The following is a 23,955-nucleotide window of genomic DNA, read 5'->3' as shown; positions in this document are numbered from 1 at the left end:
TTAACAGCCACTTATGCCATCACTGAAATCCCCGGGTGAGGGAAAGTCCCTCTCCTCCCTGTTCTCGCTCTGGCTGTCCTGAAGGGACACCCTTTCCTCCTCCCTGCCACCCTGACAGCCACTCCACGGCACATGCAGAAAGAAGACCTCTGTTTTCTTTGGAAACATGAATAAAAGCAATTCCTAAGCCGGACTGGGTGCCTCCTTCCCATCTCACCCAGCCTGGCAGGAGGCAGGCAACGGCAGCCCCGTGGCACCTCACAGTCCTCCAGCAGCCCTGAGTGGGAGCCTCACTGCAACTGAACCACTCGATTTTCCCCCAGAAATCACGTCCATTTGCGCTGCAGGGGCCCTGGGCAAGGCAAGACCTCGCTTTGGGTCTCGGCCTCCAGGCGCGGGGTGGCAGCAGGGCCGAGGAAGATGAGCTGTGCTGTCCCTGAGGGCCCCGGGTGCCATCTTCTCTCATCCCAAGGAAGCGCGGCATTCCTGGGGCATTAGCAGCTCCTCCTGCACATAGCTGCCTCCTCCCATCGAATTACAGCCCCAGCACAGCTCATGCATTGCAGTCATGTTGCTAAAATCAAACGTTTATCCAAGCAAAATAAACATTGGCAGAGCAAGGCGCAAGACTGTGTCTGTGCAAGCCCCAGCGATGCTGCCCTCCACCCTGGGTGGGCATGCTGCCATGCCAGTGCTCCTGTGCCCACTGCACTGTCCTTCTGCCTTTCTTCCCCAAACCAGCTCCCCCCCCCCCCCCCATGGAAATCACACCCTGAGCAGCTGTATTTGATGTGACACATGCTGTCATTTGTAGCAATAATGAAATATAGTAATTCAGACCAAATGGGCTTGAGGTGAAAACAGGCATAAGAGGGATTGTCAGTTGTTTGGAAGGACATGGCTGTCTCTCTCCTCTGGACAACAAGCACCAAATGTTTTGCCCAACCAGGGCTTGTAACATCAGAGAAACCAAGGAAACGAACCCCTGTCAGCTAGAGCAGCTGTTTTTCTTTAAAATCCAGAGTATTTTGGGAACACCCCTAATGCAAACATCTGGAAGACCCACTCAGAGGGGGCTTCCCAAGTGTCCCAAGCCCTCAGTGCCATAGCTCCTGCTGATTCAGCAGAACTGCAGGTGCACCAGAAGCCCAACAGACACAGAAATGTGTTGGGTCAAACAACCCTGTGATGGGAAACGCTCCTGAGTGTTACCATCTTCTGTCCCCAATGAATCTGTAGCCTAGACATCAAAAATAATAATTTTCCACCTCCTCAGTGTAGCAGCAGCAGTTGTTTCCCACTGCGACCTGCTTCTGAGGACACAGCTGAAATGTTTTACCCCAGGCCTGGACACCTCCACAGAATTGCAAATACCTGGGCTTCGGCCATGAGCTGAGGTGACACCAGGTCTCCCCACAGCCATGGCCATCCAGCCCACAGGCAACCCATAACCACACTCTCACATCACATCTCAGCAGGCATTACCAACAGCCCCGTTCTCTTCCTCTGTCCCAACCAGATCCCAACACCGAACAAGGACATCTCCAAGATATTCACCATGGCTTACTGATAGGCTTTGGCTCACTGAAGGGTGAACAAGAGAAGAAATAAGGTTAATCCTCTCCTTCAGCCAACTTGGTGGCTTGGGGGAGGCTTGGACTCCTGCTGTGACCACAGGGAAAAGGATGGCTGCAAAAAGCCACCTGGCCACATCTTGGCTCTCCTCCCGTGGTTCAACGGCACCAGCAGCAGCGAGACATGACCTCGCTGTCTACCCACTTTTTTCTGAGAGCAAAACAGGGAAGGTGGTGGCTGGAGAGAGAGGACCAAGGTCTTGCAGCAGCTGAAACTTGTCCCTAGAAGAGCTGACACCCTGGGGACTATTTGGGCTTTTTTAGGCCTTAGACCAGAGGTGCCAGCAGGTCAGTGTGCTCTGCAGAAAAACGGCTGCAAGACCAATTTGTCTTAACATGCTGACTGGCCTCCCAAAGTACGACAGCAAATGCCACAGGGTGGGGCGCTGCGGGTGGATTTCACTGTTGGCTAAAACACAGGAACAACTGCATTAGCAATGGAACGCAACATAACAGGCTGGCAAGTGGGTTAGATGGCTGAAAAAAACCCAGTAACCAGTACAGGATCAGCCTGGTTGAAGCCTCCACAGAGGAGATGTGCGTGGAGATGTGCTAATGATGAACGAAAACCACCCAGAGGAGTCCAAATTTGCAGTTTTCCCTGCATGTGTAGTGAAGCGTTGGTGCCAGAAGCCTTTAAGGAATGCGACACATGTCTACAAGCACTGCTTTAAAAAATAACAATAATAATAAAAAAAAGGTCACTGAAACATCCATCCATTTTTTTTTTTTTAATCAGGCCAAAAGCCATTTACCACTCTCTAAACCAGTCCCCAGATCTGTGTGCTCTTAACCCCGCCAGCTGAGACCGGAGCTGTGCTGGCAGGTGACCGCAGCCCGTGCCACCAGACACAGCCGCAGTTCTCAGGCCGTTTGCTCTGCTTGGTTTTGCTGGTGGCAGATTTAATTCCTGCTCTAGTTTGCAGCTTTTCCAGCGTATTCGAGGCCTCTCTACAGCCCTCAGTAAAACTTTGCTGTGTGAACTAAGTGACTGCAGGAAGACCCGATGACATTTTGTACTTATTCCCCTAATGAAACCTCTGCAGCTCACAGTTATGCATCTGCCACCAGGGCTGCAGCACTGTAAGGTGAGCTAAGGTATGTCAAGTGAACAACATTTTACCGTGCCAAAGCTCCTGTTGCGTAGAAACACCTGCAACAGCCTTGAAACTTGGGCAAGGCAGAACTCCTGTTCTGTTCGCTGCTTTTTGCTTGAACACGCTACTGAAAGACGGTAAAAGAGGACAGAGCAACATGCATCCGGCCCTACTTTTCATTTTCACTGTGAACACCAACGCGCCCAGTGAATACTCTGCCCCATCAGAGCATTTCCCAGTGCTTTGATTTCTCCTCCCAGTTCTGTGCTCTTAGATTTCAGTGTGATTGCTCACCTTTGCCAAATTCAGTATTCGGTTACATGCCCTTTGCTCCCTAACTTTTTTTTTTTTATCAGAGGTTAAAAAGGAGCCAAACTGGAACTTGATACTGAGTCCTCTTAATTGCAAAGGGGAGAAATCATCTGCAGCAAGTGTGATGTACAGCAGCAGCAAGAAATGTATAACCTGATGTACAGCAGTAGCTGAGCAGAGAGATATTCTCAAGCTCATTGGCTTCCTGCAGATACCAAGGACTTAATCATAAGAGTTTTGAAGTTTCTAAATATCAAAGATGACAGAGCTCTGCATAATGGGAATAGTTTCAAGTGGGCCACAGCTGCCAGTTCAATCTCCTGCGCTCTGTATACGTAATCCTCCCAAAAAGGATCTTCAGCCTCACTTGACCAACAGAAATCAAGACACAGAACTTAAATGATTTCACAAGGCAAGCAAAAGAGGATGAAGACCCACCACGAGGCCATGTCAGCACAGACTCACCTCCACAGCTTTCCCTTCTGGGCTGGGGCAACCTCTACGACAAGGAGGGAAGTTGTGGACTGAGATGTCCTGGAGTTAGAAATCACAGTAAGTGATCAACCGATGTCTGGGCAGTGTCCTGCAGGACCACCATGCGTGCAGGGAGCCGACAACAACAAACCTGACACCAAGCTGCTGTGGAAGCTCACAAAATTCCTGTCTCTTGCTACACAATGATGCCTGGATTAAGGTTACGTTCTTCCGTGCTGCATTTTGTCACGCAGCCGCTATTTTGGTCAGAAAGTCAGCAAGCCCTTATTTGGGAAGCTGTCCCACTGAAGGGCAACATGAAGGGCAGCAAGATGAAAAGGCTGCTTCTGAAGGCAGGCCTGGGGGAGCTGCCGGGAGTGACAGGAAGCCCAAATCTTCCTCTCTGCTTCTCGTTAACGTGCCAACATCCTTTTCTCAGCCTGACCCTTGCATCTCTCTCTCTTACCTCAAACTGCATCCTGCAGGTGAGCTACTCTCACAACACACTCTGGGGAAGACACCAAGAGGGTTTAGAAATTAAATCGTCCTTCTTAGAAAAGCCTTAGTACTAGTAACTTAAAACAGGTTGGAGATGTGCACACACAGGTGAAGGTGCAACAAGACAAACACAAAGTCCTCTGTTCAGAGGCTTTTTCTTTCACTCTTCTTGTCATAACACACATCTACAGCAGACTGACCTTCACTTACACAGCTGGACCAGCCACTCTGCTGCCTCCAACACCTGCAGCAACCCAAGGGGTCATCTCCCCATGCTAGGTCTCCCTGCCAGCCCTGGAAAGGGCTGCAGGGCAGCTCCAGGCCAGTGGCTGAGGCTGCCAGATGTGCATGCTAACCTGAACCACAGCTACGCCATCTTGCCTTTGTAGACAAACTCGCTCAAGTGGGGCAGGAACCAGCCACACAGCTTGAGACCTCTGATACCCACAGGCACTTGGGTACCACTGAGGCCAGTGGGATTTAAGCGCCGTGGATGTGTCTCTGGGTGGCCTACCGCTTGCCAAAACAACTCTCCAGTGAGGACTCACACCCCGAAGGAACTTCTCGCCAGCTGACCTTCTGGCATACCTGAGGGCAGCAGGGACCAGACAATCTTTTTGTCTTGACTATTTAGCAGTTTACCTGGTGGTACGAACCCTGTCACTGTACGCTCTCTCCAGCACGGTGCCTCTCCCACTCAGCACGCTGCTCTCGCACAGCAATTAAGTTCTTTCGGCTGACAAACGTCAACCTCCACAACAGCCCAAAAGATGCACACAGCAGGAATCTAAGAGCTGAGGGTTGCAGACTTCCCTCAGACTTTAAAAGCCCTTGACTCCTGGGTTTTACGTTACTAAATATATTGCTTGGTTTAGGGCTGGGTGATATTTTTCATTAGTCAAAAACAATTAAAAAGTGGGAACTGGGAAAAGACTTCTGAATTCATGCTATAAATTTAAAGTATTTACCTTGTTTCAAAGTAACATTGCATTTTGGTAATTGGCTAAACTATTAAAAAAAAATCAATCACGTTAATTGGGTGTTTCAGTAGAAATATATATATTTTTAATCCAGCAGGTGTTTTGCTGCTCTACTGCAAAGTCAGAAGATACTCACAAACTTCCAGCCCTTGTGTCGATCCATGGATTTACACCACCGGGTGGACAAGCACTGGAATTGCAATTTCAGGAACAGTTTGTTGCATTTTAACAGGTTCCTTGCAGTAATAAAAAAGCACCTCTTGAACCAGCTTTGCTGCCTGGTGGGACTTGGAGAATGAAGCCCTCTCCTGATCTACAGGACAGCAGTAACAAACCCCTGTCACAGCACCTCTTGGGCTTTTGAATGTTACTCCCCTGATCTCACCAGTCAGCACATTTCATCAGGTAGGTAATTTTTTGTTACTGGAATGAAAGATGTCCACTAAAATACAGTAACTATGAAAAGTATGGATATTTTATATAGTTCTCTAACCTTACAAATTTCCGTGGTAGCTCCACTAACACTTCAATACTTTGAAGTATTTCAGAATACAACACACACCACTTCTAACACCAATTGCTATGATCTCTTAACACCATCGCTAGCACTCAGCACCTTCCCATTTTTCAGGATTTCCGCAGCTGTAACTACCTTACCCAGACAGCAAAGCAGCAAACACATAACAGCCCTTGGAAATCTCATTTTGCTGTAACAGCACTAGGGACTATCATAAAAATTGTGGTATGCGAGAACTCTGAACGTGCACGCCAGTATTAAAAATAATTTTACCTGTATTGAATACTGTCACCTATGAGTCCAGGCAACACTGGCTTCAATTTGTACGAAAAGAAACATGTTAACACGTTTCTTGTTTAAATTTTAAAGCTTCACTCCATAACCATTTCACAACTTGAAAACAGACTTTGAGCTACTAAATGCTCATGACCCGTACCAAAGATTACTGCAGAGGGAGCAGCTGTTGTACTTAGTGCGTGCAGAGGCTGACAGTATTAACATAAAACCTCTCCACAGCTCCGGCTGGCTTGATCTGCCAGGGAACAAAAACCCACGCTGGTCACTATACGCAGGCCTGTTGCATGACTGGCTTCTAAAATACAACTGAAACAAGACTTTTGGAGAGTTCTCCTCAGATTTGGGAGGTGAAGACTTTGTTACATCCAATTTTATTTTTACAAAAAAGCGTAACACGCATGCCAATAAGAAAATTGGTTCTTCTGTCTTAAACCACGTCAGTCCTTTTTCTGCTGAGCAGCCTGCTTGGCATTGTTGGCCTGCATCTTCTTCAGCCCCTTTTTGTTGTGTTTCTTTGCAAATCTCATGTTCCTCAGAAACTTGGGATCAACCTATAAAAATAAGGAAAAAATAAGCCATGTTGTAGAAGGGACGTATGTAAAAATGTATATAGCTCCAGATTGTTCCAATTATTCCCAAATGCTGGCTGTGATTAATTCACCTTTTTTCTGATTTATTACATCAACAAAATTATTTTAGCCATCTGTAACCATCCTTTAACTAGCTATTTTCCTTAATTTCCATAAACAAACAAACAAACCAAGACCCCCAGCAATATACATACAGAAAGAACAGGACAAGTTGAGTAAAGCTGTAAACAACACAAATTTCATTTCCATGTCACAATACATTCTGGATCTGAAGTACCACAAACCCACCTTGGCAGGTGAGCCCATACACATGTAATCCCTGGGTAAAGACCAATGCCACCTCCTCAGGCCCTTCCTTTTTACATTAAAGGAAAAAAGTACCAGCACAGAGTAGAGCAGCTCCCCAGTTTTTGTCAGCTAATGGCTGGCTAATGCATCCTGTCATGGCTAGGATCAACTCTCAGAACTATCAGCTACTGTCCCACTGAGAAACTTTTGCTATTTTACTGTAAGCAGCATTTTAACTGGCACACATAACTCATGCATGCTCAGTGCAAGGAGACAGAGACTGCCAGACTATCTGCAGGAGGCAGCAGGACTGAACCCTCACTGAGCTACGCAGAAGACAAGCTTTTAAGTCACATCCAAAAAGCCAATAATCACATCTACAAGGCAAACAGAATCACAACCCTCCCCAAAGCCAAAATGTCCTGTTTTCACTTTCAAGTGTGGAAAAGGATCCTGTTATATCACTTGTCTAATCCCAGAAAAACCAAAATGCTGTCATTTTCATATGTATTGTCCAGAAACGCCAATTCCTCTCATCTTCCAAGTCAAATTCTCTGGATTAGTACAGATGGCAAAACAATACTGAAGGGTACAGAGAAGTATGAGAGACAGCAGGACTCAAGAGGGAGAATACCTATCCAACTGAAACGTGCTTGTTTCACTGGAACCAGCAGTTAGGGACACCCACCTGAGCAGGACTGCGACAAAATTAGCTAATAACTAAAAAGCAGTTTTATAGACGCACAAGGGCAGATTTCATGTGGGTTAGGAATATCACAGCCGCATGTAAAGTAAGCAAAAGATGAAACAGAAACCCACAGTAGTTCTGACCATTTGAAACACAAGCCCCTGTCTGCAAAAAAATACGTCAGTCAAAATAATACAAGTACTGGATTTTTTCCTGATTAAGCCTCAATGGCTTAACAGCCTGAGAATATCAACAGACATACTCACCCCTTTGAGAGATTCGTATCTATGGGATCTAGGTTTCTTGATGCCATTTCTGTGCCACTTACGGGCTACATGGAAGACCAGAAAACAATTTAAATCACCATTTTTGTCATTATTAAATAGCTGCATTAGCCTTCCTTTAAGTCCAGCTGACCCCATCAAAATGATACAGAACAGAAAATTTTCTAACCCTTCCTAACCAAACTAAATGCAAATTAAGAGAGCATCTCTATTCTCATCCCTCCGCGCACTGTTCTCTTGGCACTGTAGGAGTTTCTAATCCAAAGATTTCAGGCTGCTCATTAACCAATAACATACCAACAGCAACACCACTAGCAAAATAAAAGGCCTCAACCACCAAGTTCAAGCACGTGTGTTTAAAGGGCACCACTGTTCACTGTGCGAGACCAAGCAGAACCTATCCGTGAACTCTGCTAACTTACAGCATTGATGAAAAAACCCCAAACAAGAACTGTTTTATCACCGTGGTCATCTTTGGATGGCAAAGTACCGCAGGCTGAATGCCAATTAGTAATGTGCTTAGGTCAAACATATGAAACTTGCTTTTTTGCCTGGTTACATATTACTTTTATATTGAGCCCAAACAAGCCCTGGCTCTTGCCGAGCTCTCTTTTCATTAACCACACCATCCCATCTCTGCGTGCTACCACCTCCTTCCCTCGTGAGCTTATCTCGCTGCAAAAAACAAAAAAAATAAAACGAAGACCGCGCTACCATAACTGAGCAGGTCAAAGCAGCTGGCTAAAACCTCTCCGCGGAGCGCAGCCGCGGGCCCCCTCCAGCGACAGCACCCTCCCCGCCTCCTCCGGAGCCGCAGCCCGGCTTACACTGGTTGTGCGTGGTGTGGTTCTTGGACTTGGCCATGGTTGCACCTGCGGGAGAGAGAGGCACCGCTCAGTCGGGGAGGGCTGGCGGGGCGCGCCCCGGCTCCCACCCAAAGCCTTCTCGGGGCTCTCCCACCACCACCGGCCGCGGGACCGAGCCCCCGGCCTCCCGCCGGCCCTCTCCCGCCGCCCCGGCCCGCGACAGCCCCAGGCTCGGCCTCTCCCCGCCCCGCCCCGGCCCGGCGGGGTCGGCTCGGCCCCGAGCCGGAGAACCGCCCGCCGCCGCCGCCCCCGGAGCGCGGATGGAGCCGGATTGCGCGGAGCAACACCCACCGCCACCGCCGCCGCCGGGCCGGAAGAGAAGGGCGCACCCCAGGGGCTGCTGGGAAATGGGGCCGACGGACCGGAACCCCGCGCCGCTCCGGTGCGCAACGGGCGCCACCAGCGGGGAGGTTCCGCCCGGCAGCCTCCCCCCTCCCCGCACCGCCGGTCTGTGCCGCCCCCCGCACCGGCCCCGGCGGCTGCGGCCTCCGCTCTCGCCCCGGTCCCGCCCGCGGGGAGGGCCCCGCAGCAACGGGGCCCCGCAACACTCGGGCCCCAGCGACGTGGCGGACCTCGGTCCCGTAGCGACACCGTTCCCCCCAACAACACGGTCCTCCGCCAACACGATCCCCCCACCAACATGGCCTCTCTCGGGCCGTACGGCGCGGGCGAGTGGCCCTGAGGTCCGATGCCGCCGTTGCCCTTGATGGCACTGCCTGGTCGCCGGAGGCGAGGGGCCGCAGCCCATGCCCGGCTGAATTCGGGCGCGATTTATCTGCACGTTCAGCTGTGCGTGCTACGCTCGGGCGATGTCACACATGGTTATTTTCTTCACAGCAGATTCATTAAACACTGTTCATTTTTGTTTGCGTGGAAGACAGGCCCTTGCAGAAAAGCCGCAAACGGCTCTGACAATTAGCAGCTTAGGCTGTGCCACTTTGATGATCCCCGAAAACCCGCTGCCTCCTGGGCCCAGCGTGTCTGCGGCTGTGGTAAAGACGCAGCACGGTACGGGGGGTTCCGCGCTGTGTCCGGCTGTGCCTGGCCACGCTGGCCTGCGAGGTTAAAGTCTCACTCCTGCAAAATGTACAGACCGAGGCTGAGATACTTTAGTATGTGAAAGACACTAAAATGATGACTAAGATGGGCAAACGAAGCTGTGTCTATCCGCAGTGCAGCTGCTTCGCAAAAGCGCTGACCAAACCAGAGCACCAAGGCCATTTTCCTTTGATGACGGCAAGACCTGGTGCTGCTGGCACAGGCAGCCCAGCTGGAGGGGAGAGGATCTGGCTGCCAGCGGCTGAGTGTTGGAATTAAGTCTCACTAGCTCCTGCTACCCCAAACGCAGGAAGATTTGTGACACGGCTGTCAGCGAGCCCCAGCGCCGGCTGTGCCGCTGCAGATGGCTGGTAGTGCGGCTGCCGGCGGTGACGCCACGGGGAAGTTTGGTGGTTATGGATTTGTGGTTATGGATTGAGGTGTCTCCCATGAGGAAGTGTGAAAGGAGAAAGGGGAACCAAAGGCCAAGCTTGCCCAAGCCCGTTGGGTTGTATCTGTGTACGAGCTGCAGTGTTTCTGTCCAGGACTGCTGTACTTTCAACCGGGAACCTTTGAAAAACAAGTGGAAAAGGCCCAAGCCTTTCTGCGTTGTGGTAGAATGGAAAAATAGTGCCATCTTTTTATGGCATTGTATTTATTTTAAAATGAGAGGCATGAGTTAATAGCCTAAAATAACCTGGATTGGAAAAAATAGCCCAAAGACCAAAGCCCCAGGACCAGTACATGGGAGAGAGAACCAGACATTTTTTTTCAGTGACTGATTGCTTGCAGAGCAATTAGCTACTCTGCCTCAAGTTTGGACATGTGTGAACAAGCTCATCCTATTAAAAAAAATGGAGAAAAAAAAAATTATCCTTGATAGATGGGTAACACTGATGAAACTGAAGTGGAAATAGGCAGGAGAAAGAAAGATAATACAACTTAATTTCAGTATTTCTCTTCTTTCCAGCAAGACCTAAGTTGCAAAATGGTTTTGGCTTTTTTTTTTTTTTTTTTTCCTCCTCATTCTGGGCAGCTGTTATTAGCAAATAGTGTAAAAATAGATTAAAATAGCAATATTGTTTTACTGGCGTTTTGCAGCTGGAATATGAGGTTCTCCATGGAATCCTCCTTCATACACAAACTTCTGACTTTTTAAGCTCTGTTTTTTTAAATTTTTTTCCACTGTAGTGAGCTGCAGTCTTAAAATATTCAGACATCACTGTGGCCAGCTAATCACAGCCAACAGCAGAGAGATAGCCTGACTTCCTGACAACCCAAAGAGCCGAGCTCAGTGGAAGATAAAACTGAATCCCAGAGGCTTGTTTGCCTCCACTGCATTGCAGAAGGCAGAAAGAAATATGCTGCCAGGTCCCCTTATCTTGGCCATTAGATTATGAAAACTCTTGATCTTTTTCATTCATTTCTGAGCCTTCCTTTGTAGGAAGAAACAGAAGGGTTTATTTTACTGTTTTGGCTATCTTTTTCAAGTTCTTTCAGTACCTCACCACAGTTATTGATGTCAGAGCTCCCCAGGAGTCTTTCACAGCTGCTGCTGGGGCCACATGAGACAAGCAGTCAGACAGGTGGGGATTAGATAAACTGTGCTTAATGCCCAGGTGATATACAACACCTGTAAGCCAAATTATTAAAATATAACTGTGGAAGTACCTTTAGTTTACAGTGCTGAGTGTAATATATTTGGGGTAGTTTATAAGCCACTGCAAACCAATGCAGAATATCAGGTAAAAAGGATGATCCAAGGCAGGATCAAGACCTGTGTACACCATTGGGTGATCAAGACTCCTTGAATTTCTCCTGTGCTCTGATGAGCTGCAGTGTCTCTAATTATGTTATTACTGAGAATGATTGGCCAGTTCAAAACTTTCAATCATACTTTTAGTGATTACAGACTTAATTAGTCCATGTTAGCCCAAGTGTCCTCTATTAAAGAGCTGTGCTTATTAAATAGGATGGTAATTACTCCAGCTGCAAAACATTTATGAAAAAATCACAGGTTAAAATAAAAATCTCACAGCGCCTTTGACAACTGCGTTATCTCAGTCAATGTACTTGTATCACACACATTTATGCCGATTGATCTCTGTTAGGTTTGTCACGGCTTTCATGCTGATGCCACATTCCAGCAGACTCCTCTAATCTTGCCTCCTCCCTCCCTGTGCACTGACATTTGGACTTGGGGTAATGAATTACTGGAACTGCCCCCATTTAGTAATGCCAGTGACTTGGAGAAGCTCGGCGCCCAGGCCAAGCACTCCATGGGTATAAATCAGAAAAACATCACTAATTTCCAGGGAACCACTGCGATCCACCCCAAAAGGGATAGGGGCAGGGTTTTGTTGACATCTGATGCAATATTTTGGAGGTGTTCTGATATGATATATTCTGATACGTATATTTAAGGAAGATGTTACATGTGAGAGACATCTCCGAACATGTCTCAGGGCTCAGGCAGCTGCCACAGCCCATGCTGAAAGGTGAACGAAGCACGGGGTGCCTCCCTTGGGCACTGCTTGCTCACGGGCCAGCGATGGCCGGGGACCGTTGCTTCAATGCATTTCTCCTGGAGACAACATGGGGAAGCCACTTGTGAGGCCTTTCTCAGCAGCTGGGAGCACAAGGGGCCTGCTGCCATCCCCCTGGTACGGCAAACAGCTGTGGGACCCCACACTCCTCCTCACTCTGTATCTCTGCTCACCCAGCACAGCACCAGCCCTGCCAGGGCGCCCGGCCGAGTGTGCTGTCATATCGGCAGTTACAGTAACTGCCTTGATTCATGGTTATACCAAAGAACACCTCCTTGTTAAGCGAAAAAATAAGGCTGCCCTCACCTCTACATGGTGCTTTCTGAAACAGGAGTGCTTGCAGGGCTGTTGGTTGTCCAGCATGATGCCGGTGCCAAAGCTGAGCCAGGCTGTTTTACAAGAAGGGCTCGAACTGAGGTTGAGGCCAGTCATTTCCCAAGACATTGGGAAATTTCCTCCTCATTTTCAGAGGAAGAAGACAAGGAAAGGCCGTGTTCATGTGGGTTGCTGGACACAGCGTGACAGTGTAGCTCTCCAGTGCCCCGGTACACAGGCAGCCTCTGCCATGCAGTGTTGTCCATACTGGACAAAATCAGTGCTAACAGTTTCAGGTGTTGATTAGGAGAGTCCAACTGACTTTGCTTGACATGGACTGTGGGGCACCCCTAAAACCTCCCTCACAGAGAGTTATCAAGCAGTGGGGAGAGTGCCGTGATGCTTTTGGCTGTCCCAGCTGGCTCACAGGGCAGGTGCCCATCTCCAGCCTGGGTTGCTCCCAGGGCTGCTCAGGCACTTGCCACCCATCACCCTTCCCGCCTCGCTCTCCGCAGGCACCACTGAAGCGGAGCTGCCAGTGTGCAGGGTTGTGCCTGCATCAGGGAGAGCATCTTGTGGGGTACGGGCACCTTCGTTGCCCTCCTTTTCCCCCAGCGAGTGGAGGCAGGGCTGAGCCATCTGGCAGGTCCCCAAGAGGTCCCTGCATTGGCGGGATGCAGTGGCTTTTGGGCAGTTTTAGGGCTGTTCCCAGCTTGTGGGCAAACAGAGCTTGGCTGTGCTGTAAGCCTGAGCTAGCAGTGCTGCAGGGGAGTAAGGATGATGGACAGTCCCCAGGGACAAATGGCCAATACGCCTCCAGAGAAGCCACCTGGAGAAGCAGGGACACCAGGACACGGAGGCACTAGAGGGAGCCTGAGCATAACAGATCCTGCTCTGGGCTCAAAGTGGGAGCACTGGTCCCACTCAAGGAGAAGGGACATCTCCAGGGAATAACAGCAAGACACACAGCAGTTTCCCCCTTGGCCTGGCATCCTACCTGGCTGTGGCTTTTTTGTCCTGACTTCTCTTATAATTTTCTTAAAGACATGAAGAAATACTGTTTCACTTATAGAAGGTGCCAGTCTGCCAGCGGGGAGACAGCTGACTGTGCATTTGCAATAGGAGGTAAGAAAAACCAGTGGCAACCGGTAGCAATCGTCAGACTGGAGGGTTCAAGAGAGCAGGAGTTCTTGCAAGGCAAAGGGGAGAAGAAGTGCTGATCTGCAGCTGCAGGTATCCCTACAGGATGGGGAGCCAGCGTAGTGAAGCCCTGCAAGTGCTCCTGGACTGATACAGGGACATGGGAACAGGAGCTGAGGCTTGTGTGCTCTGCTGAGTGCGCTCCAGTTAGCACCGGTTAGGAGAACTGGGGCACTGGAAGAGGCTAGAGAGCTGCAATCTTTTATTTTCCCCAGGAGTATTTTCACTGCATTGGCTTTGGATAAGGAACAGGGTCACTGGCTCATGATCTAGTTGTCTGAATCTCCCCCTGCCACCACTGTCACCAAGGATCAGTGCAAAAAGCAAGAGTGAGAGTCTCTGGGTTAGCTGCAGGTGGGCATCAGTGCTACGATGGGGCAGGGACTGGGGAACAAATGCTTTGCACTGGTGTTTAGCCACAGTGGGGAGATGGACGTGTTTGTTCCAAGTACATCTGCAAAGCATATCTTCTTTTACAATGTTTGCACTGGGCCAAAAATTGCTTTCAACAGGGTAATCAAGCTTAGCCCAGCAGAAATCAGAGGAGCAACCAGAAGAAAAGGGAGAGCAGGGACTACGAACAAAAACTCCATCACTCCTGGCTTTTGTTCCTTTACGGAGACCATCCCTCGGATCAGCCCAGATGCTCTGCACATCCTCCATGAACGTGTTCTTGTAAGAAGCTTCCCACCATGAAGGCAGGAGGAAAAATCAGGCAGCAGCCTGCAATGCAGCCCTGACCTTTCTCTCCAGGCCTGCCACCTCCTCCCACTCTCCCCAGAGCTGGCACTACTAACAACTGGTTTCCTCTTAGTTATTTTTCCACCTCCGCTCCTTCCTCCAGAGGGGAGGCCATGCTGGTGGCCCACATACTAGTGACTCACAGGCTGGGACCTGCGAGGAGCCAGCTAAGCCTGGCCAAACTTAGTAACATCTCATTTTCCATTGCCTACACCCTGGATGCTTCTTCTGGCTGAGTTCATCACTGGAGACCTTCTCCAGCTACCTGCAGCTCAATTGTATTTCCTTTAAGTTTTGGCAATGCAGGACCTGGGCTGAGATGGAGCAGCCCTTGATGCAGATAAATTCCTTCTTGGTGAGTGTTTATCCAGCTTGCTGATAGCTGAAAACTATGAGATGTTCTGGACATCAAAGACGGCTTTTCAGGCTTGGAAAATGTGTAAATAAAGATATATAGAGAGGACTGCATGGTAGTTGCATTTTTCTGGAGGCATTTGAATGATTTGGGGGGAGCTTAGGGGTTTAAAAGCTGATTCCCCTCTGTGTTGATCAGCCTGGTCCATCTGGCTGGATGGCCCCAAATCAACAAATGATGACTGCAATCACAAAACCAAGCCTGGGGCACCTGCAAGGTGGGGAAGGATGGTCTGCAAAGGTGGAGGTGCTGCCGTGGCTGGAAGCTGAGAGTGGAAAATAGATGGATGATGACCAGGGCTACCCAGAGGCTGCACCGGCCTGGCAGCAGATGAGCAGGCAGAGCACGGAGACCATGGCTCCTGAGCAGCTGCAAGCCCGTTGAGCAGGACCCTGTGGCTCTGTGCAGGGCTGCACGTAGGGGATAACGCCAGGAAGGGAGCAACCGTGTGCGCTCAGCTCACTCTTATTGCTTTAATGGGATTTTCCAGAATACTTTTACCCCGCTAACGGAAAAGGAAGCTCGCCTGCCGCTTCCCAAGGCCGGGCGAACGTGTGCAGCCGACGTGACACCTGCTCAACCCGCGCTTCCCGAGAGCCGGCTGTTTGGAAGGAGTGAGCAGATCCGCAGGCACAGCGTGCGTGGAGCAGCTGATCGCTGCGGGGAGGAGGCACACGGAGGCGTCTGGGAGAAATGGAGAGGGCTGACCTAAATAGATGCTGAGCTAATTTATTCGTTTCTCTGCTTTATTATTTAACGCAACTTTGAAACAGCTCAGGACTTCTGGTTCCTCTCAGCTCTGCCACTGACATTGGGATGGGGTTATCTTTGACCTGATTTTTGCATCCGTCATGCTGAAAAACACAGCACAGCCTTGCTCAGCACCCTGCTCTCCCATCAGGCGGGCCAGGCCCACTATGGGAGAGCTCCGACACAGCCGCTTTCTAGCCAGGAGCACAGGAAGGACTTAGTTTAAGTTATTTTGAGCATTTGCTTCACCTCCCACCCAGGAAGGTATTCAGATTTTGGCCTGCTTTATGCATTGTTAATAGGGAGATTTATCTCCAATTTAGTTGGCTGGTGAGAGGATTGGTGAATTCGTACAGCATGAGGCAGCCTTCAGCCTCTGCCAACATCTCCCCCTGGGCAGGCTGCCAAACGCAGCCCCAGGCTCTGCAGCACGGGGGCTTTCAAGGATAAACCTGGAGCCTGTCTTGCTTCCAGCCAGCTTCCTCTCTCCTCAAATCCTAGCAATCCCCTGAAACACCGTCCAGGAAGAATTTATTACAAGAAGGACACAGAGCCCCAGCTGTTCAGAGAGCTGTTTGGGCTGCGGTTCACCCCGCGAGCTGCACGTGTCCTCTGTGAGCCCATGGCATCTTTTAGCACTGCTGAGGTTTAAAAGCCACAAGCTGGGGAAAAAAAAATTGATGCCTGTGCAGGTTGTCTAAACCCATGCACCATTTCTGCGCAGGCGCAAGGGGCTATGGACAGAGCTGCTTCTGCATGAAGTGGCTGCTTATTCAAACTGTATGGCACCCAACTTGCGCTGTGCAGGGCCCTTTAATTTTGTTTTTCATTAGGGTTCATCACTTGATGTATAAATTTAGGCCAGTGTTGTATCTGGTTATCTAGCACCTCTGTTATGATTTTTTAAAACGGATTATTCATCAACCTGCTTGATTCCTTAAAGATTTCTAAGCAGTAAAACCTGATGCTATTTAGCTCAGCAGCAAAGACATTTCAGCTCACACCGCCTTCACATTGCTGGAGAGTTTTGTGATGTTGCTGAGGGTGGGATAGTGCAAATTAGCAGAAATGAAGCAGTTAATGAGGCTGCAAGTTAAGGTCTTCCAAACCGAAGAGAAGCAGCCGGGTGTGGGGCTGCGAAGGTGGGTGCTGCTCTGCCTGGCACAGCCAGCCCCTTCTCCTGCCTTTGCTCATTAAACTGGGGCAGTGTGAATCCTTGGCAGGGTCCCATCCTGCCAGCCCACAGGGTGTGCAGCCTGCCCCATGTCAGGCTTTGATCTGAAGAGTTTTGTGGTTTGTTTGTTTTTTGTTTTTTTTTTTTTTAATATAAATTAATATAATGTTTAGATATGGTGGTCTGAGAGCCTTGTGAGGCCAAGAGAAAGAACATATAAAGGACAGAGGCAGCCAAAGAGATTTCCAGTTTCTCTTTCCCACCCTATATCCTGGACCGGAGTTTGGTGGATGATGCCCCTATTTTCCTAATGAGGGCAGAAAGGCACTACACCATCCCAGACCCTCCAGGGTTTTGATGCCTGTGCCTTAATTGCACGGGTCTGATTAGGAAGGAGTTAAGGCCAATTGAGTGTCACCCTGGGATTTAGGATCCATCATGTGGACACAACTTCTGCCCTTCTTCGCGGTGGCAGGAGGCTGCGATAGAGGGGGGAGTCCTTTAACAAACGGGCTGTTGGTTTTGGAGTGGGCCACAGGCTGGGTTGCAGTCTCGAGGCAAGGGGTCCAGTTTGGCTGCTGGCTCTCCTTTATCTGTGCGGAGAGGATTATTAGGAAGCTGTGTTGACAAACGCTGCGGCTAAAAAGGAAAATGAACTTCCACACAAAGATGGCTTGTTTGTGCAAAGCGGAGAGGGAATAAAGAAGCTGCCAAAAAAGCTGACATTAAACCCACTGCTTACCTGCAGCTCATCTGATACCATGACTGAAACCTTTCATTTGCAGCAACGTAATCCAAGATGTTCTTTCCACAAAGCAAGAAAGTAGGTTATTGCTCAAGCGGAGCTGGGAAGGGGGAAGGAGATAAGCAGGGCCTGATCCTGCCAGGTGCTGTGCACCCTGCACTCCCTCTGAGCAGGGCTGAAACCCTGGCTGCCGGCCTGATTTGGGGCTTTTGGAAAGAAATCGCATGCAAACCCTTTCCAAACCTTAGGAAAGGGCTGCCGTGCTGCCAGAGGCAGGGCAGCGGGCAGAGCGCGGGGTCCCCCAGCCCTGCCTTCAGCTCCTGCACCTCTAACCCAGGGACCCGGAGGCAAGAGACATAAACCCAGTAATCCTTGCCACTCATGTAGTGCATCTCATCTTCAAAGTGCTCTGCTGATGGGTGTAAATTAATGACCCCACATAAAAGAGGGCTGCACATCCCAGGCCACGCACTGATGAGAGGCAGCTGTGGCCAAGGTATTTTTAAGCAGCAATATAAGCCAGCAAACCTCCTCCTGGATGCTGGAAACCCATAGCTTGATGTCCTCCTCAAGTCCATTTAAAGGTGAAATAAATACAATTTGAATCATTGAGTGCCTGAAATGCACCGAGAAAGCAACAACTGTTGCAGCCTTGGGATGAGACAGGAGTGTCAGGCTTGTTTCATGGAGATTGGGGATAGGAGGAGCAGTAGCAGCTTGGCCCCACAGTGAGACCCTGCCTGGGTTTGAGGAGCTGTGGGTGGGGCACGATGCCCGAAGGTGGAGGACTCCAGCCGCTGGGAGGGGGGATGACAGCAAGCAGTGGTGGCTGCAGTGCGTGTGTCCCTCATAGCCTTCATCTCCTTTTCCCCAGGAGGGCAATACGCTGGAACATCCAGGGCTGCAGCTCTGAAATGCCAGCACTTTAGTTACAGATGTCACCCAAAGCCACCACTCTGGCGTCAAGTGGTGACATTCATCGGGGAAGAGCCGGCACAGGACACTTTCCCAGGGTAGTGGGGATGGGGACATAAAAATACACAAAATTAAGCCAATCAGGTAAGCACAGCCTCAGAGGTGTCTGCAAGAACCAGCCCTGGGCTGCGTTGGGGCTTTGCACACATTTAAAACAAAGCCTGGACCAGCCATCTGTGCAGCTGAGCACGGCGGATGCACTGCCCATGGCCGCAGCAATGGCTGGGGGAAAGACACCCCTGGGGACCCTGATCCGAGCAGCAGCCCCTGGATGCGGGAGGTCACGCTCAGGGTTATGCTTTTCTCACCCAACCTGAACTCCCATGCTGGAAGCAAAGCTATGGCAGGGAAGGACTTGCTAATTGCCCTATAAGCGCTGCAATAAATGAAGCATCCATTAAAATAATGCTCACACTACATCAGCAGCTTCCAGTAAGTGAAATACATTAACACTCTTCTGCTTAATGAATGCAGCGGGATAGCTGAGGGGGGCCCTGGGACGAGGGGTTGGGGCTTTCCAGGACCAGAAACTTTCTGTGTGGGAAGGGCTCTGGCTTTTCGGACCCTCTGCCAGTGCTCCCAGAGAGGGGCAGAGCACCTTCATTTAGGTTCAGGTTTGGGTTGTTCTCTCAGGCAAGGTGGCTTGGGGTAGGATGGGCTTTTTGATTGATGTCATCCCTAGATGGTGGCTCTGAAAACTTTCTTCATTAACACAGATGATAGAGAGGCAGGAAGGGGAGCTAACGTGCTGGTGGTCTCCTTTGACTTTCGTTAGGACATGGGTTTCAAATCACCCCTTGGGACGAAGATATCTCCTGTAGGATTTACAGCTACGCGACACTTTGCCAGCTGTTTTCAAGCTGCCCAGGGCAGCATAGAGACCCCTCCACCCCTGGCTGCTGCCTCTGACCCTGCTGGGAGTAAATATTTTGAGAAAAGGTAAAAAGAAGCCTCTCCTTTGGCACTTTCCCAGTTTCTAGCAGCAAGGGCATTTCCTAAGCTTCTTGCTCATGTTTCATAATTTTCTAAGGAACAGCTGATTCCATCAATATAGTGGCATCCTCATGGATTTCACGGATGTCAGCAGGGCAGGGTGTGGCCCTGACGTGGCTGGCCTGGCTCTTACAGCTCCACCAGCAAAGCCCCAGAAATTTTATACTCTCAGGAGCAGTAGGAGCTGGGGCAGAGTCTCAGGCAGGTGGCCAGACTGCTGCCAAGGAAAACTCATGGGACCTGGTCCAGTATGGGCATCAGTATCTGCTGCTCCCAGGACTTCACCTTATTTGTCTTATGAGGTAGGGATATGGGCATTGGAGCCATTTGCCTGCCAGGGATGGAAGAAGAGCATTGCAATGGTGAAAATCAGCTTAGCAGGAGGCTGAACTATTATGTTTCTAAGCATTTGCTTAAAAATCTCCCTTCATTGACTACCTAGTGCACAGAAATCAATAGGACGGTAAGTCAGGTCCTAATTTCTGCAAGCTGGTGGTGCTCCTCTGCACCCTCAATGCTTTCCTTTGGCCGGATTGCCAGCTCCAGCCGCCAGGCCGTCTCAGCTTTCCTGGGGTGCAGAGACAGCTGCATGCTTCACTCAGTAGCAATGAAATCCTCCCCTCTGCAGCACTAAGCAGATCTTGCACTATTTCTTTTCCTGCCTTTAGATGAGCAGAAAGTTGCCCAGCTGCATCTGCTGCTTGATTTTTAGGGTGCAGCAGCTGCTGCTTGATTTTAGCCATGGTTTTGTACCAGGATCTTTTCAGAAGGTTGTACTAATCAGAAATCATATCCCCATCAAAACCACTAATGCAAATGCCTCTTGGTGTGCTCCATGCATGCTCTCAGGGCTTGCTGCAGTCAGCCTGTCTCTCGCGGAAGGCTGCTTCTTATCCTGGGTGGCAGCAATAGGAAGGTCCACAGATGCTGTCCTCTGATATCAAGGACATGAATTATTGAGCAGCCCAGTAGCACTGCCCTTTCACAAAGTCAGTACTGACAAATGACTGACATCCTCCTTTGCACATAATTCAAATGAAAACCTAAATGCACCATGGTCACATGGGAAAGGGCTGGGATTTGCAAACAGGTTTGTTGCAAAGTTCACAATTCCCACTAAGAAAACTTCCATCTTAATGTCACTTTGTATATGGTGTTGGCTGTGTTTCTCTGATCCCCAGCCCAGCACAGACCAGCACGCATGCTGTGCCTGGGACGTTTTACTGGTTTAAATAGTGCTTGTGCCCAACCTGTTCTGGAAATAGTGCTTAAGGCCACTGATTCCAGCCCAACACCCGCTGCCCTGTGGGGAAATGGGCTTTATTAGGGAGATAAGGTAATAGGGGCTGCAGCAACACTTCCACTAGCCCTGCTGGCATCCCACCCCCCTGATGTGCAGGTGTGGGGTGTCTGCACAGACACAGGTTTGCTCCGAGTACCAGCAACAGCTGAGCTGGTCCCCGTAGGAGTGGATGCAATGGGACATGGGACTGCCAAACAAAGCAGAAGCACAGCCTTCCCCTCTTGTATCAGCTTCATCTCAAGCAGTCATTTGTATTAAGGGTGGCCTGATTTATGATTTGGCTGGGATTAAAACACATTTCCTTCCACCGTGATATTACCCAGGCTTTTCAAACCACTTCATGAACTCCAATAAATCCTTAGGAAGTCTCTGGCAGGTGGCTGCCTTTAAATCTCCATTTTACCCTTGGCACTCGGCAAACCTGACACATACAGAGGCGGTGGGGAGGACAGAGTGTCCGGCTAAGATCTGGGGGCAGGTGATCTTCAAGCATTTTCCACTAAAGCTCCAAACCTGAAGCCTCTCTCAAGTTTTTTAGTGTAAGAAATCAAGCCACAGTGGCACGGAGTCAGGAAGAGGATGCAGGACAGACCCCGGGAGTCCTTACTCTCTCCGGGTATCTGAAGCACCTCTCCTTTCCCCCCTACCCTGCATCATCATGCTGTCACCCCTTCAATAGCTGAAGGATTCTGAAAAAATACAGCTAAAGCTTTTTCTTGTCTGCTCCGGCCACCTGAAACAACCTTCTGTTCAGTTGGAAGCACTGAAGCATTTCTTCAAACAGCTCTTACTCCTGCCATTAAATATTTAAGAGAGGACCACTGGGGGAAACCACGCGCTTTTACCGAGGCAGGATGGCACAGGGCTGGGAACCACAGAGAGCCCGATATAAATAGCAATGAGATGGCAAGTGCTTGCAAAGCACAGCTCTGTTTTACCCTCCCATTGGCCCCCTCTCTGCAGTGCTTGCCGCAGCATCCCCAGCATTGCATCCCCATCCTGACAGCTCCTGCACCGGCCCTGGCAGATGTGACCCAGCATTGTGCTCCCGCAGATCCCGCAGGGGAGATGCCTGGGGCGGGAAGGCAGGCTGGGGTGCGTGCATGCTCCGTGAGGCCATCCCTGGGTTGCAAATCCGGTGGATGAAATCATATTGACCTGGAAACCAAGCGCTCATGAGGACCGATGGGAACAGAGTGGTGCCAGGGCACCAGCAATGGTGGGACAGGAGCAGAGTATGTAGCAACCCCAGCCCTGATTGCTGGGGGGTCACATCATACCCACCAGCCGCTCTGTTGCCCCGTCATCACCTTCCCTGCTCTGCCTTATTTTGGGGGGGATGAAAGGTGGCAGAGGGAGGGTGTTGGTGAGTCTCTGTGCTTTGCAGTTGCTGTAGCAACTGTGGTGTCTCTGGTGGCAGGAGCACACGTTTCCTGCAGCCAGCCGGAGTGTGAGCTGGTTACTTGCAAGCAGATTATTTTTTTCCCCTGCTAGAAAAAAGCCCGCCTCTGCCCTCACCACCAGCAACCAGAGCCCAGGAGGTGCTGCTGAGGCAGCAGCAGAGGCGCAGGGCAGCCCACATGCTGAGCTGGAGGGATGCTGCTGCGTCTTTCTGCTCCTGGCCCATCTTCTGCATATGAGTCAAATCCTCAGCACCTCCTCCAGACCCTCCGCTGCTCCCCCCTCAGCTCCTTGGCAAGGACAACCTGCCTTTCCCTAATCCAGTCTTGAAGGCAGGGTGGGTTGCTGCAGCCATCCAGGCTCCTCCCTGGGGCAGCTCAGACCTGAATTCATTTCCAATGAATTAGAGCATCTGCTTTGCAGGGGGAGGAATCAGTCTTGATCAAAACATTCACAGCAGCAGAGGATCAGCACAAGCTTTGCTAAATTACTTCCCTGATTAATGACTTTCAAATAATAGAGCCTTTTTCGCAGGCTGGATTCATTGGGTGTCCATTTCCAGCCACGTTGTAACACTTTGCCTCCTAAATCCATCACCTTTGTACATCACAAGCCCTGACCCACTCTCCCTTCCTTTTCTCTTTAAGAAACTAGAGAGACAGAGCTCCTTGAGCCAGCCCTTGAAATGCTCTGGTGCCTCTTCTCTGAGCCTCAGCAACTTGGCCATCACCCTGGCATTTGACTGCGATGCACGTTGCTCCAGCATGCTGCCCTTGTGCCAGGACCCTCCTTTGGCCATGTGCCATGGCAAGTGCCCACATCCATTCAGAGCCCATCAGCCTGGTTTGGGCTCCACCCTGTATTATGTGACTTGTCTCTTCCTCCAGAAACATGACTTTATATTCAGTTCAAATAAAGCATATCCTGCTGTCCTCTGTCCAACACACCCAACAGTTCACATCAGCCAGTAGATACACAGGAGAACAAAGCAAACAAAGCTTAGTGCTAATGCTTCAGTGTTGCTTGCCACCCATGGCTCTGGGTTGCATCTGGTTTGGTTTTCTTTGCAGAATTAAACCTCAGCCTTGCACAAATGCAGAGACCTGCCCTGCTTTTCTAGAAGGCCATGAGCTCTGATCCAACCTTTTCACCACCCGCCTTTGCGATGGCTGTAGCCACTGCCAGAGAGGGCAGGAATTGCAAGTAGGGTTATTCTTCATGAGAGGGAGAGGCAAAAAGGGAGTGAGTTATTCCCACCCTTCCCACCACCAGAGTCCACCCTTGAAGTGTTTCCTGGTGGGAACCAAATCTTCCTTCCTCAGGTGGTTACCTTCACCACGAGATAAGAGATGAGCAATGCTCAGGCCAGGGCTGTTATCACCCAAAATAGGTTATTTTTACCCCAATCATCACTTGACGTGCAGTTTCTTAGTCGGCGTTTTTGGGGCTGCAGCTGGAGCTTTACGGTCCCTGGGAAGTTTTCTTGAAGAACAGGTTGGCCAGTTGGGGAATGTTTCACTGCTATTTTCAGCCTGGGACGTTTTCCCTTTTTTTCTTCAAAGTACAACAAAAAACCTGTCAACAAGTCACAAAAGAGTGATCTCAGTCTAAAATACGAGCCCTGGCACGGGAGGGCATTTGACTCAGAAGCCACTTCCCATCTTTGGAGACTTGAAGTATGTTCCACTTCGTCATCCCAAAGGTCTTTAAATGCTTATAAAAACAGAGTTTATTTATCCGCAGTCAGAACAGCCTATCTATTATCTTGAAGGCTGAATTCAGAAAGTTTCTTCAGAAATTTATTGGTTTAATTCCTACCAGTCTGAACAGAAGT

The 23,955-nt window shown here is 49.9% G+C and overlaps 1 protein-coding gene across 1 annotated transcript; it reads right to left on the bottom strand.

The window, feature by feature from the left end:
- Positions 1-6,148: 6,148 nt before the first annotated feature.
- Positions 6,149-8,930, bottom strand: RPL29 (ribosomal protein L29). Its single transcript, XM_082321481.1, has 4 exons — positions 8,817-8,930; positions 8,487-8,531; positions 7,642-7,706; positions 6,149-6,360 (listed from the first exon to the last, which is right to left on the bottom strand). Exons 2-4 carry the CDS (start codon positions 8,521-8,523, stop codon positions 6,247-6,249), a joined length of 216 nt encoding a protein of 71 aa, XP_082177607.1. The 5' UTR covers positions 8,524-8,531; positions 8,817-8,930; the 3' UTR covers positions 6,149-6,246.
- Between the last annotated feature and the right edge of the window lie 15,025 nt (positions 8,931-23,955).

Source organism: Platalea leucorodia (assembly GCF_965183815.1).
Source record: "Platalea leucorodia genome assembly, chromosome: 9".
Taxonomy (NCBI): domain Eukaryota; kingdom Metazoa; phylum Chordata; class Aves; order Pelecaniformes; family Threskiornithidae; genus Platalea; species Platalea leucorodia.
The sequence above is the reverse complement of the archived record's forward strand: the minus strand, read 5'-3'. Positions and strand labels throughout refer to the sequence as shown.